This window comes from Ptychodera flava, chromosome 8 (assembly GCF_041260155.1).
Source record: "Ptychodera flava strain L36383 chromosome 8, AS_Pfla_20210202, whole genome shotgun sequence".
In the NCBI taxonomy this organism is placed as follows: Eukaryota; Metazoa; Hemichordata; class Enteropneusta; family Ptychoderidae; genus Ptychodera; species Ptychodera flava.
Genome location: NC_091935.1, coordinates 28605357 through 28618699, shown reverse-complemented (window position 1 = coordinate 28618699; position 13343 = coordinate 28605357). Strand labels below are relative to the sequence as shown.

Genomic DNA, 13343 nt, shown 5'->3' with positions numbered 1-13343 from the left:
TCTTTGACATATATAGTAACAATTAAAAGGATTTGAAGTTGAATTGCCTTCAAATATAATTGTTTGAACTGTAGCTGAAAGAAAATAGATATATATTTATATAGTGTCAATTGGACATATAGGTCAACAGCCTGTTATTTCTTGCTATTTAGTGTCATTTTAATTGAAATCGTGACATCTTCTGGAACAGAATCAGTGATTTGTGACAGTGGTTGGTTATTTTTGTTTCATGTTATACACGATATTTGCTTTCATCTTTTCACTGAAAGGAGATGAGCTGTCTGAATGTTGTAGGACACCTACTCAACAAGTTGTGTTTACAACTGAAATAAAAACAAGTGGACATGATATCATCTGAAGCTCATAACCGTAATTGTTGCTTTTCAAAGATGTTTAATCGAGGGCTAAGAAAAAATAAGAGTCTGTCGCAGTATATGTACAGCTGAGCCATTTTATCAATTTTATGAATTCTATTTTGGAATTTAAGGTATTGATAATAGTGGAAACGCTGTCTGATGAGGATTATGGCCGGCATTCTTAAACATGATTTAAAATTCACACAGTATGAGGTTTACATTTCATTATTTTACAGCTGATTGTACACAGAGGTTATATAGGAAATTAGCATTATGATTTGTTGACAGTCAACAAATACCACACATTGAATTACATCTGTCTAGCAACGGTCTGTAATTGTTACTGAAATGAATTGCCAGCAGTTAACTTGTTTTTGTCATTGCTTGTCATTAGCAGACTCTCAAAGATCTTTATGAAGTCACCATTACAATTTAATAAAAGTGATCAATATCTGCATTTGTAAAGAGTGTGAGGAGGTAATAAACTAGCATAATTGGTGTTTTTAAAGGGGCGGGTGGGATATAAAAAGGAGCAAGATATGGCAGTGACCCTTGTTATTCAATATATGCGGATAGAGTTCCAGAAAATCTAGTATTTTGAGTGCGTTTTGATAAAAAATGTTACAAAACCAATGTTGTCATCATAATAAATACATCAACCCTTGAATACGGTGCTTACTTATGAAATCTGACCACTTTACACCTGATTTTAGTCGATTTTGTATGAAAAGTTAGACGAGAAATGATCGCTCATATATTGAAAGTTGCTATCAATCAAATGATTGTGTAAACCACAGCATGAATCTCCGTTGTGTATTTAATCCTAATCTGTATTGGTTCTGAACAGATCCAAACAATGCTGGACTCCTTGCAGCTTACGCTCAGCAGTGGACTGTAGTAACAGTTGTTACGTCCCTGAGGTTGTAAGGAGAGCCATGCTATGATCACTATCACCATTGCAACAAGGTGTTTCAAACAAAGTTTCTGTGAGAAGTTATTTTTTCCTGGAATTAATTCTGACTTCTCAGAAACAGTTTTTCTATATGACCCAACAGTATTGTCATGAAATTTCTATCAAGCTAATGATATTGTTTGCTGTAGTTTTAAAAGATCAAATATGAAAAATACACAAAGTTTATAGTACCACTACAAATAATTCTGGCAGCTGTGATAAGTGAATAAATAAATGCCAGTCACATGGTTTTCAAATCAACAATAAAGACTGAGGTAGGTGCTGTCAGTGAAAATGTTTCAGAGATGTTTATTCATTACAGCCAATCATTGATGTATTCTTGTTTATCAAAGTATTAATTTTATTAAAAAAACGCACAATAATTGAAGTTCAAACAGTGTAATCGGTAAACATGTTATTGGGACTATGAAAAGCTAATACTTCAGAAATAGATGTATTTATATAGAAACAAATTTAGATGTTTAGTCTCAGAATAGAACCTGAAATACGATGCACTAGAACTGCCACTGCCTGTAGAAATGGCTGCAAACTGAAGAAAAAAAAAGAAATCCTTTTCCTAGAATAGCAAAAATAGCAGTGACAGAAAAGAGCTTTTACAAACTCTGACGCACACCAGCAGTCCCTAAGCGATGACAATTACCATTCAATATTGTGTCAACCACAGTATCTTTGACATATATAGTAACAATTAAAAGGATTTGAAGTTGTATTGCCTTCAAATGTAATTGTTTGAACTGTAGCTGAAAGAAAATAGATATATATTTATATATTGTCAATTGGACATATAGGTCAACAGTTAATTGAAATCGTGACATCTTCAGGAATAGAAACTCTGATTTCTGACAGTGTTGGTTATTTTTATGTCCAATTATTAAAACGATATTTATGTTCATCTGAAAGGTAATGAGCCGTCTGAAAGCTGTAGGATGTCTACTCAAGCCTTGTTTACAGCCAAAAGCAAGACAAGTGTATAAGATCTGAAGCTTGTAACTTTAATTGTTTGTTTTCAAATTTAGATAGTATGCGCCTCAAAAGTGAAAGAATAATTTTTTGCTCAAACCTCCCTCAATGAAAATTCCAACCATTTTCTTTCCAAATGGAAAATAAAAATCAGGGATCACTGAACAGTTTGGTACTACCGGAACAAATGACCTAAAATTTATCAATATTTGAAATTCAAAATGGCCACCATCCCAGTGTTATCTCTATGGGGAAAAATAAAATTCTTGATTTTCAAGAAAATGAAGATGATGACAATTTTCTGTCTCCGAGCTTCAAAATGATCCCCAACAAGTGGTAGACCAGAAAGTATTGGAACAATGTAAGAGTCTGAATACATCTCCCTGAGGCACGTAAGTTGAATGTACAGGGGATGAAACAATAGATTGTAGCAGTGTATATATGCTGAAATTTGTAAAGGAAGACAGTAGCTATTTTTTCAATTGTATGCATTCTACCTGTATCTTTGAAACTAAGTTATTGAGCAACAATATTGGAAATGCTTTCTGTAATGGAGATTGTGTTGACGAACAGACCTCATTGGCCACCTGAATCGGTAGATCTTGGATGATGAAATTGGAAACAAAAATGTTGCTGATAGCATTGAATGAGAAAATAACATCAAATTTAACAGTAGTGGCATTGGAAGTGGCTGCGATTCTCTGTGTCAACTCTATGGAGGGAGTAAATTTCCACAATTTATTAAACAAGGCAGTGGAAAGTCAATTAAGGTCTCTAAGTTTGGAAATGAATGTTGACACCAACACTGAACACCACATGGTATCAGAAAATGCTTGGGTACAATCATAGTGTTGCATTCATTGTATGAGAATTCTTTCCTAAATACTGTGCTGACTCTTGTCAGATCAATAAATTATACACCAGGAAAGAATTTAAAAATTTTTCAAGTCTGGAAATCTGCAAGCTAGATGCACAGTGGTAATTCTGCATTCACCAGCACTCGGTGTCAGAATTCGCTTTGATACAATCATCCACTGCTCCATCCGCTGTATGACAATTATTTCATACAAAGTACATTTACATAGCTGTTTCTTGTCAGATCAATGTGTTACAGCAATGTATACATACATAATTATCCATCTGTATGAAACCATACATAAACTTCAAGGGTTGTCAATCAAGGGAGTCTTTCTGTAACCATCAGTTGAAAGTACACCTGATATGTGTATCATGTTTGAAATCAGTTCATTCTTGGTTCAAAGTACTATACATGACAAAACTTCTGTGAAAATTATCATAGGAGTTATGTAAGCAGTTTCTAGGTTAATTTCAGCCTTCCTACCCAGCCTGCTAAAACTCAAGTCTGTAGTCACCTCCAATTAAAAACAAGGATCCACACCATACTATGGTAGGGAACCTAAAGATACAATCCCAAAAGATGTTAATTAAAGGCGTAATTTGACGTATGTGTGGTTGTGATTACATGGCATTGCCTTATGCCATTGCACTATGCAGTTGCCACAAATTTGCATACATGTATATCCAAAAATGGTAAAAGAAGTGAGTAAGCCATTTCACCAATGGAACATCAGCTGCATTAGCACTGCACAGTTTTAGTGGCGTCCCACAAGTGAAAATCACTGACTGGTACATGTAACTGCATTTCCTCTAAACTGTTTTCATTTCTGTTGGTTTCAGGAATATGTACGTCGTCAGCGGACACAAAAAGTTGATGTAGACTCTCACGGTAGAAGCTGCAAAGAGAAAATGCTGTCTGTGCTGTGTGAAGAACCACTGCCCAGTCATGTGACAAGGTGAGACTCTCTCAGAGTTAGTGTACCCTCTACAAACAAACTTTATATTTTTCTTGGCCGAAAGTCCATTTTTTGATGCAAGAAAATTTGACATGCTGCACACCAAATTTACAGGACTGACATGCTGAACACCAAATTTACAGAGACTGCTGCATTGACTAAAGAATTTCAGAAGTGTCATCTGTTACATATAAATGTCGCTCCACTTTGAGTTCACAGCAGCATATCTTTTCATATAGAATCCTTGCCTTCAATTTCTTTCTAGAAACACTGGTTTATATATACTTTATCTTTTTTAGGAGAAATGTGGACAAGAGATTACAGCTAATGTGCTACCACTTGCTATGCACAGGTATAATATTGGTTGATAGCTGTAACATGCAGCAATTTCAGAGATTAAAAAACTTTTATCTCTTGTCATGCTATGTTGTGATATCCAATGTGTCACCTCATGGTACCCTCAATTTCTGCTGATGATCATTTCCTGAGGGTAAATTCCCCTCAGGGGGTGTTATGTATTAATTGCCCTGATACAGACACACAGAACTGGTGATACAGTCAAACCTGTCATAGTGCATGATCACCCTTGCAGAGCGGTCACCACTTTATAGTGGTCACCTTGCGGCAGTCTCGTAACATTTTACTCTTTCAAGGCCCGCAACAGAACAGCCACATTTCTTATGTGGTCAGTGGCCACATGTAATTGCTCCGATTTGGTACAAAAACTTTGTGTAATGGTCAGCATATCTGATTCCGTATGGCCTAATTCAAAAAATTGCTGACAATGTGACTCTGTTTTGACTGATTTATATCTACGTCCCAAGGAATAGTTTCAAAAATTAAATGCATGTTCTATGATTTCAAAGAGCTTTGTGATATTGAATTTTATCAGTGTTGTTATCTGTACCTACACCACTCAGCACAACCACCTACATCGAAAGTAATGCCACACCCACCCTCTACAGAAAGGCCCTCCATAAGCGGTCTTGCCCTTTTTCTGATCCTCTGAGTGACAACTTACGTCTGTCTGTAACTCATGAATTTCAAATGAAATTTTGTGATTTGATATTCCATTGCATCCCATGTTATACTAACTTTCATTCTCTTTTGCTCAATGTCTTTTACATGATTTTCAAGTCATGATTTTGTACACAAAGACATCTCTGTGCTGTAATTTGCACAAGTGTATCCTTCACTCAGCCTGTACACAGTTTGTGTGCAGGCAGGTATTCAAAGATGTGAACAAACTCCTTTTTAGCAATACAACTTCACTGAATTTTGGATAGGTAAAAAAATAATCTGTTGTAATATCTGAAACACATATTTGGACACATCCTCTCTCAGTGTTCACTCCTCCATTATCCACTAATTGCTCACTAACATAAATTATCACGCATATGGATATGAAATTGTTTAATCATCGACCTGTGCGAGGAGTGATTTTGAAATTTGGTGATAGAGGTTTTCCATTGACTCATTGATGTTGTCACTGTCAGTGCCACTTTACTTACAGCCAACATGAATCTCACCATTCAAAATAATACTGGTTATATCAACTTGATATCGAGATCTCTTTCAAAGTCAAAGTTTATGAAATTTATTAAAAAATATGCAGTAACTTTACCAAAAATCACAGCGGTAATGTTCTCTTCATTAGGTAGCCAACAGCAGTGATATTTGTAGCCAGATACCTATACTAGGAGTTGGTAAGAACTCTAATGACAGAGGTTAATGAGCTTTCGACTTGCCTGTTTTTGTGGACTGGAGCAATAGAACTATCCTTGGAAGGCAAAGCCACTTCCATTCATCTGTTTTACTCCCTACTGTCAAGTTCTTTGAAATTCTTATTAATTCAGTGTTTTTGCTAGGGTTTGTATATAATGCACAATTCGGGGCAGATGAATATTCCACATTGATAAATAATCATTACCATAAAATTTCAATACCGAAACAATGCTCATTAATATAATTTGCTTAAATTAATACTAATCTACCCCCGTATCTTGCACTAATTGAGGGTTTGGGAAGATAGGTAAATGGTTTGGCAACCCTGGGCACACAGTCCATGTAGCCAACAATGAGATGCAAATGATATGCAGTTAAGGTCTCCTCGACTAACTTTCAGCTAGTTGCTCACTTTCTACTATTTTTATAGTATTTTATACAAAGGCACAGACTTATTCTACAAGCAACTTAAAACTGACAGTGATTTTGTAGCTCATTCTTTACTATTTTTCATAGTTTTTGGTAGCTGGTATAACAGACAATTAGTGTTCGTGTCGGCTACATGGACGATCTGCCCAACCCTGGTACCATTTCTGTTGTGCCGTGATAGGATTGCATTGATGTACCATAGGGAAGCCCTGGTAACATGACTGGGGAATGAGCTCTAGAAAAATTTACTGGAGTATCGGCCTTGACAGAAAACACTGCAGTCTATACTTGGTGATGCAATTATATGCATGTACTTAGAAATACACTGATGTGCTGGTCTGCGTTTCAAATTGGTACCTGGTAAATTAAGAAATAATATACCTAGGAAAGTTGTTCACTTTTAAAGAGCCTTTCCAGATAGAAAAGCAATGCAGTTTACTGATAATTACAGAATTTGTATTCACCACGACTTTTGATTTCATGTTGAGTTGAATTTTTCTCACAAAATTACTTATTGTGCAGCCATCATTTTCTTGTCAGTCAGACTGAGCTGGTAAATAATATGGACGGGTTTTCATGGTTCTTTAGAATTTCTGAGACCAATTTGGTCTGTTAAATGACTATACTGATCTGAAATTTGTGTTGAAAATTGTCCATCAGTATGGCAAAAGTACAGCTGCACCATCGTCAGTTAATGATGATGCAGCAGAGTCAAGATTTGATCATCCACAGTAGCCAGCGGGTACAAGACAGGAGCTCACGCATCAGCAATTTACACACCGGTATTTACCATGCAAATTGTATCTAAGAAGATGCAAGGACATTCATGGCAGGTAGTCCTTGATGCCAGTGCTAGTATGTCACATAATTGCCTCAAGACGTGTTTAAAACAGAGCCAATATTGTACCACTGTCTGTCTTTTTCTCTCTGTCTGTCTGCTTATTTCAGTGTGCCTTGTCAGTGAACATGTTTTCTCAAAAACTGTTGATCAGGATTAGACTGTAAAGTTTTGTGTATAAGTGTAGTACAACAGGATGAAGAATTGTAAACAGTGTGGTTTGGAATGGATTTGTTAATGAATAATTGAACTTATTGTCTACTGACAGACTATTGTTATCCATGTCTATAAAAATTACAACAATCATTATAAAACCAGAACGCAAAAGAATTTCATTTTCGATGGTTTACTATAAAGTACGTCGGTAATATAATTTACGCTTGCAAGCTGTTCACAGTGGATGCTTGTCAAATGTCAAACAGTTAAAAGAATTCCAAAGTCAGCCCGTCATCCACATGTTTTCAGTCTGTACTGAGATACACACATTTGATATTTAGATTTAGAGAACCTGGTATATGATCAGGTTTGAAGGGCTTCAGCAGATCTTGAATTTGGACCATGGGAGTGTGGTCATTGAGAGCTTTGTAGGGTACATGTAGTCACAAGATTTTGGCTGTCAGTGTTCAGGGAAAACTTAAACTTCCATTTAAAATGAAAGAAGGTTAAAACATGATGTTTTAGGGGCAGGTATCAATGAGTCACACTGTTGATTACAAGAGAACTAACTTTAGAATACAGAAACTGTCTCTGAGATGTAGTCTGCCTTACAAAGGACGTTGACCATTTTGTTTTTGCATGAGATGTCCGACGGCTAGTTCTTAGCCATGGAAGGATTGTGTCTTATAAAAGTTGCCTTGAATAGCATAAACTTAGACTAGAAGATCCGTTGCTTGAGGAATGGCCAGCCTCGCCTTGAGCCACAGATCTTAAAGTCTTGCATAGAATGTAGGATAGAGTTATGAACTATATAGTGAGGTGTTTGGATGTACTTTTTCAATTCCAAGTACTAGTGTAGCATATCTCAAGGCTCATTGCGTAGATACAGGCAACTGTTCACATTTTAGAGCTGTATGAAATCTTCCAGTGTATACTTTAGTCCATCCAAAGCTAGATGCAGTCTGGTTTATTGTTTATCCATGCAACCACCTGTAAACATTTGCAGGAATGTTTCACACCACACAGAGTTGCAGGGTCATGTTGCTTGACTTTTCTACGTAATGCCATCAAATGTTTCAGAGCCCAGTGTTAAATACATCATCAGTCCAATGTCAGGCTAGACCACCTGCAATAAGTGCCTTTTAATATCCACGGTGAAATTTCTTAAGAAACTCATACAAGGAAACCAATCAAAGGAAATATGTTTATATTTTTAATCTTCTGAATCATGTTAGTGAATATTGCCGATGTTATCCTATGAAGTAGACAGAAACATATTGTCTCTTTCCACAGGCACACATTCAAAGCTAGAGAAGAGAGCTCATCAAAGAAAGCTCAACTTGGAAAATCTTGTACAGAAAGATACTGAGTAAATGCCTTCAGAGTTTCCAATATACATGTCACAGTGTTCAGAACAGCACCAATGTACACACATGGAGAAACCTGTTGATCTCCAGATTTTATCTCCTTTTTCTCTCTTTGTTTGAAACAAAAAAATGCTGTGAACTTTAACTTTGCACGTATACACTTTGATAGTTTGGTATTCTCTTTCCTTGTCCCATCTACTAGGTGCCAGTCTTTTGAGATTCGCAAGCTGGAGTCTGGAGTTGAGCTGGAAGATGAATTCAAAGACTTAGGCCTGATGGATCACTACCGGGATTATGTTGCCAAAATGAACCATAGTTGAAACCATAAAAGGAAAAAGGCAGCCAGCCAGTATTAAGTTCACATTTCTCCTGAGGAACATTAAAACAATTGAACGACATTCCACAAGCAAGAGTACAATGCTATCACCTGACCTTCTCAAGACAGCTATATGTGTGAGTATGACGGCAATAGCTGTGTATCATATTTGGTTACCCCATTGGATATAGGGTTGCATGATGATGGAATCTCCATGTTACTAGCTGGCTGAAGTTTCTGTGTTGTCATTTGTGGTTTTTTCTGTGCTACAGTGTGTGGTCCAGTGCTGCCCTGTAGTGTTGGCTGTCATGCTGTCTCTGTGCTTTTGATGTCAACAAAGAGTGTGTACATAGCTGCTGTGCTGAGTCCCCGAGTAGACCAGACCGTGAAGGACAAGCGCTGGAGAAAAGCCGGCCCGAATCGTGCAGACAAAAAACTTCAGACATGCCACCTTGAAAAAAAACAAACACGACTACTGAAAGAAATGTCATGGACAGATGTGAGAGGTAGCATTGGAAAAGTGATATCAGCCAACAGAACAATCAAAAACATTCTGACTGATTTACAAAAACATTCCCTCACAGGAAATAATACTAATGAACTGATACCTGCTATCAACTTGATAAAATCTGAACTCATTTTATTGAGCATCGCTCTTGTATCGTTGAAATCTATACTGTGTAAAAATGTAAGATGATAATTGACATGATTTATGCTTCACTAGCATAACATCAAGATGGTTTTATGAATCATTAAACATAGGACAACCTTTCAGTGATTCATCATCTGTTTTCATTCAGTTGAATATATTTCTTTATTCGCACAGTTAAACACAGGATGATATAGTTTGACAATTCCTCTTTATTTATTTTGAGTCTTGAATTTGTGGAGATAATTTCATATTTTCAAGTATTTATATGAAATTTAATAAAATGTTTATAAATGCTCAATTTATTTTGGTCCATGATTTTTAAAGACAGGTGAACCAATTTGAACCATATGACCTTTGACCCCTGGAACTGCTATGATGGTGTGTGATTCAGTAGGTTTGTGTTTTCATCAAAAGGCAACTTGTGCTCCTCAATAGTGAAATAATTTTAGTGATTTATTTACATAACATCTAATCTACCGATGGAAAAGTAATCTAACATGCTGGGTAGTAATCACTTGGCTTGGTGAAGGAAAGTCAAGACAGATGATAAGTTCTGAAAATCACAAACTTAACCAAACAAAAGTGCGCCAGAACCGAAGTTGTAACCAAGTAACCAAATGAATGTAATAGAAAAAAGTAGAGAAAATTGTAGACTTGAAGCCAACTTAAAAAGACAAGTTTTCAGTTTGGATTTAAAAGCTGGCAGTCAATGGCAAAGATGAACTCTAGAGGAGGTTTATTCCAGAGAGAGGCAGAACTAAGGCTGAAATCACCAGAATGTTTCAGTTTGTGACCCGTTCTATCAGAGTGAAGTGTTGTAAAGAACAAATACATCAGTTTCAACGGACAGAATAATATCAGGTGAGTGCTAGAATATTTTTGTAACTCCATTCCACCGTGAGAGTAACACAGAGAAACAAATGAGGACAAAGATACCATCTTTGGACTTTTTCATCGTTGGTGTTTTTGTTTCAGATTAGAAAAGTTTGTATGTCATAGTGAATGGAAAGTGCTTAGTTTTCAGCCAACAGAATGTTGTTGATTTTGAAATTGTTTTAATTTGAATATGCTACAAATGATTTGATATCTGTTACTCACTGGAAGTTATGTCATTGAAAGTATGGAGAATGAAACGCCACAGTACTTCAACAGACTACTGACATCTCTTATGGCATCTTAATCTTCAGAATAACTGTACATTGGATGCAAAATAACCACAGCATTGCCCTTTGAGCGCCAAAGTCTATTTTTGTCACCTTTATAAAATATGCTGCAGTCAATTTTTTTCTGATTTTTGCCAAAATTTTGATAAAAAAGTGTAGCTGATGAAATGTGATATCTATTTGGACCAAAATTATGAAAAAACTTTTAACTAAAATTGGTAAAATATTGCATTAAAATTTTGATGGGAAAAATTGCAGCGGTCAAAGGGTTAATGTGACTTTTATTTCAATCAGTTCAGCTGTTATCTTCAACTCCCACAACAAAGTGATCATTTAATCAAAACTGGAATATTTGACTTAATTTACATTTATTGAAATATTGGAGCTGCGATGCCAGCTACATTGCGTCAGCAAGAATGAACATTAGTGGACCCAGACATATTTCATATCAGTCACTCGCAACTTAAGGAATCATCAGTGTTAGGAATAGCTAGGAGTAGATAGATAGAGACCCCGAATAGAACAACACTCTTTGTCATCATCAAAAGGTGTATGTCCACAAATCTTCACACAGTCCCCCTTGCATTCTGTATTTCTTAGTCTTGCTTCAGTATTTCTAACTATTTCATGGTGTCAAAGACCATTTGCTATTTATCTGGGTCTAACCTAATTTTTATGATGATTAGCAGAATTGTAAGGGCATTTAAAAGTGACCCAAAAAAGTTTCAGGTCAGAAAATCAGTAAAGTTGTTGAGTTTCCCTGGATCAATTGTTTTGAACATACTTTGATGCAACAAAAAAATGTTTTAGCCACTTCTGCAAACATTTTTGTGTAATTTTCTGAAATTCAATGGCAATCAACTATTTAGAAGTCCATGTTTTGTCAGTGATGTCTTTTTAAAGTACAGACAGGAAATTAGAATGAACTGATCAAAACAGTTGCTTGAAGCAGGTAGATGTGAGAAAATTGCAGCACACTGTATAACAATTCCTCAATACTCCAGAGATGATATCACTAGTTGTGAGTAGCAAAGGGCGCTCTGGAACACAGTTTTCTACTGAAAGGAAACTTAACCTGGTGAAGCTCAGATTGGCCACGCTCTGCAACTGAAAATGACTCAACAGTAGTTTGTAGCTATCATAACAATGTGTGTCAGATACTCTGTTGATTAACCCTTTGAAGGCTAAAGTCAATTTTTGTTACCTTTTATAAAATATAACCCAGACAATCATTGTTTCAAGTCCAAACAATTTTTTTCAGATTTTTTCAAAAATTTTGATTGAAACTTTATAAAGTGTATAAAGTGCTGTCCATTTGGTCCAAAATTATAAAAAGAATTACAGAAAAATTCATAAAAATTGGTAAAATGTTGCACTAATTTTTGGTGGGAAAATTTACAGTACTCAAAGGGTCTAATATTGCCAAGGGCAACAGAGAGGATCTTGCAACTTGATAAGGTCAAAATTTCTTTAAAAAAACAATGTTATGAATATTGTGTGATATTCACACCGTTGGTGATTCATCTCTATTTCTGTTCGGCTTCTCCGTAAATCTTGTACGCGGCTTTCTCAGGCTGGCTTAAGATTCCTGAAATAGAATGAGACATTTCCGACGTGTGAGATCCTTTAAGCGTAGGAGTATATCCCTAGTATTGTTGATAAATATACTTGTCCAAGAAAAAAAACGGTGCATTTGAGCACTTTTACCTGACATGTCTGCTTGGGAGTAGATACCCACTGATCAGTAAGATCGCCCATAGGCAGAAATACTGGTTTCAAAAGGATGAAAAGCCTCTTATTCTTTTCACAAGTTGCATTTTTGCAGGAAGTTTTGGCATTTTATTGTTTTGGTAAAAAAAAAGTCTGCTCTATAAATGTAGTCCTTGACCTTATAGGGAGTTACATCTTCAGATTGTAGATATTGGCATATCTCATTTCTTCCTGCGAGCTGAAATGACAAGTTTTCCCTTTTATGGAGATGAGCTAGTGTAGTTTCTTCTGATACAAATTCCCTGGGAGATGTACAATGCATGATTTCATCAAATGATAAATGTAGCAGAAATGTTTGGCCCCAGTCATAATTGACATGATTTGTAGTTAAGTCATTTGAGAACAATATCTGTAAATATTTTAGTAGGGTCTTGGGTGCAGTTTTTGTAAATACAGCATAACTGGCACAGCATTTTTCAATACTGCACATAAAAGTTGTGAGAATGTATTTAGTGTGATCAGTTCAAAGATTTCAAAAATTTTTATGTTTTTTAGAGTTACTACCATACATAGACCTAATGGTTACTACTATGATAACAATGTTGTCGATTGTTCCTTAAAAGTGCTCTCTGACAAATTATTTGTTGATGGTTTTAGATTTTTGATATGATCAATTTACATACAGACAATAGGACAGCTTGTGTATGTGAACATAGTATTCTGATGTAGCCTGATATCTACAGTCAGCTGTTGTTACACTGGATGACAGTGGAACCAATTTGAATGTAGTGAATATATTATGTCTTTATACCCATGCATTTATTGTGCAGTCAGTAATTTCTGATGGATGTTGAAGAAGACAAATGATTCAGAGTAACATGCGC

General features: G+C 35.9%; 1 protein-coding gene across 2 annotated transcripts in view; it reads left to right on the top strand.

Annotated features, from left to right (window-relative positions):
* The window catches only part of LOC139138960 (RWD domain-containing protein 3-like), an 80874-nt gene extending 69059 nt beyond the window's left edge, over positions 1–11815 (top strand). The window contains exons 4-6 of one of the 2 annotated variants that reach the window (XR_011553697.1): positions 3988–4103; positions 8821–9071; positions 9207–11815. Coding sequence is in view for 1 of the 2 variants with exons in the window: in XM_070707604.1 (XP_070563705.1) it covers positions 3988–4103; positions 8821–8938 (234 nt within the window). In the remaining variant the exon portion in view is untranslated. Of the gene's footprint in view, positions 1–3987; positions 4104–8820 lie in introns of both variants that reach the window. The other variant, XM_070707604.1, reaches the window with a different exon arrangement.
* Positions 11816–13343: the final 1528 nt, after the last annotated feature.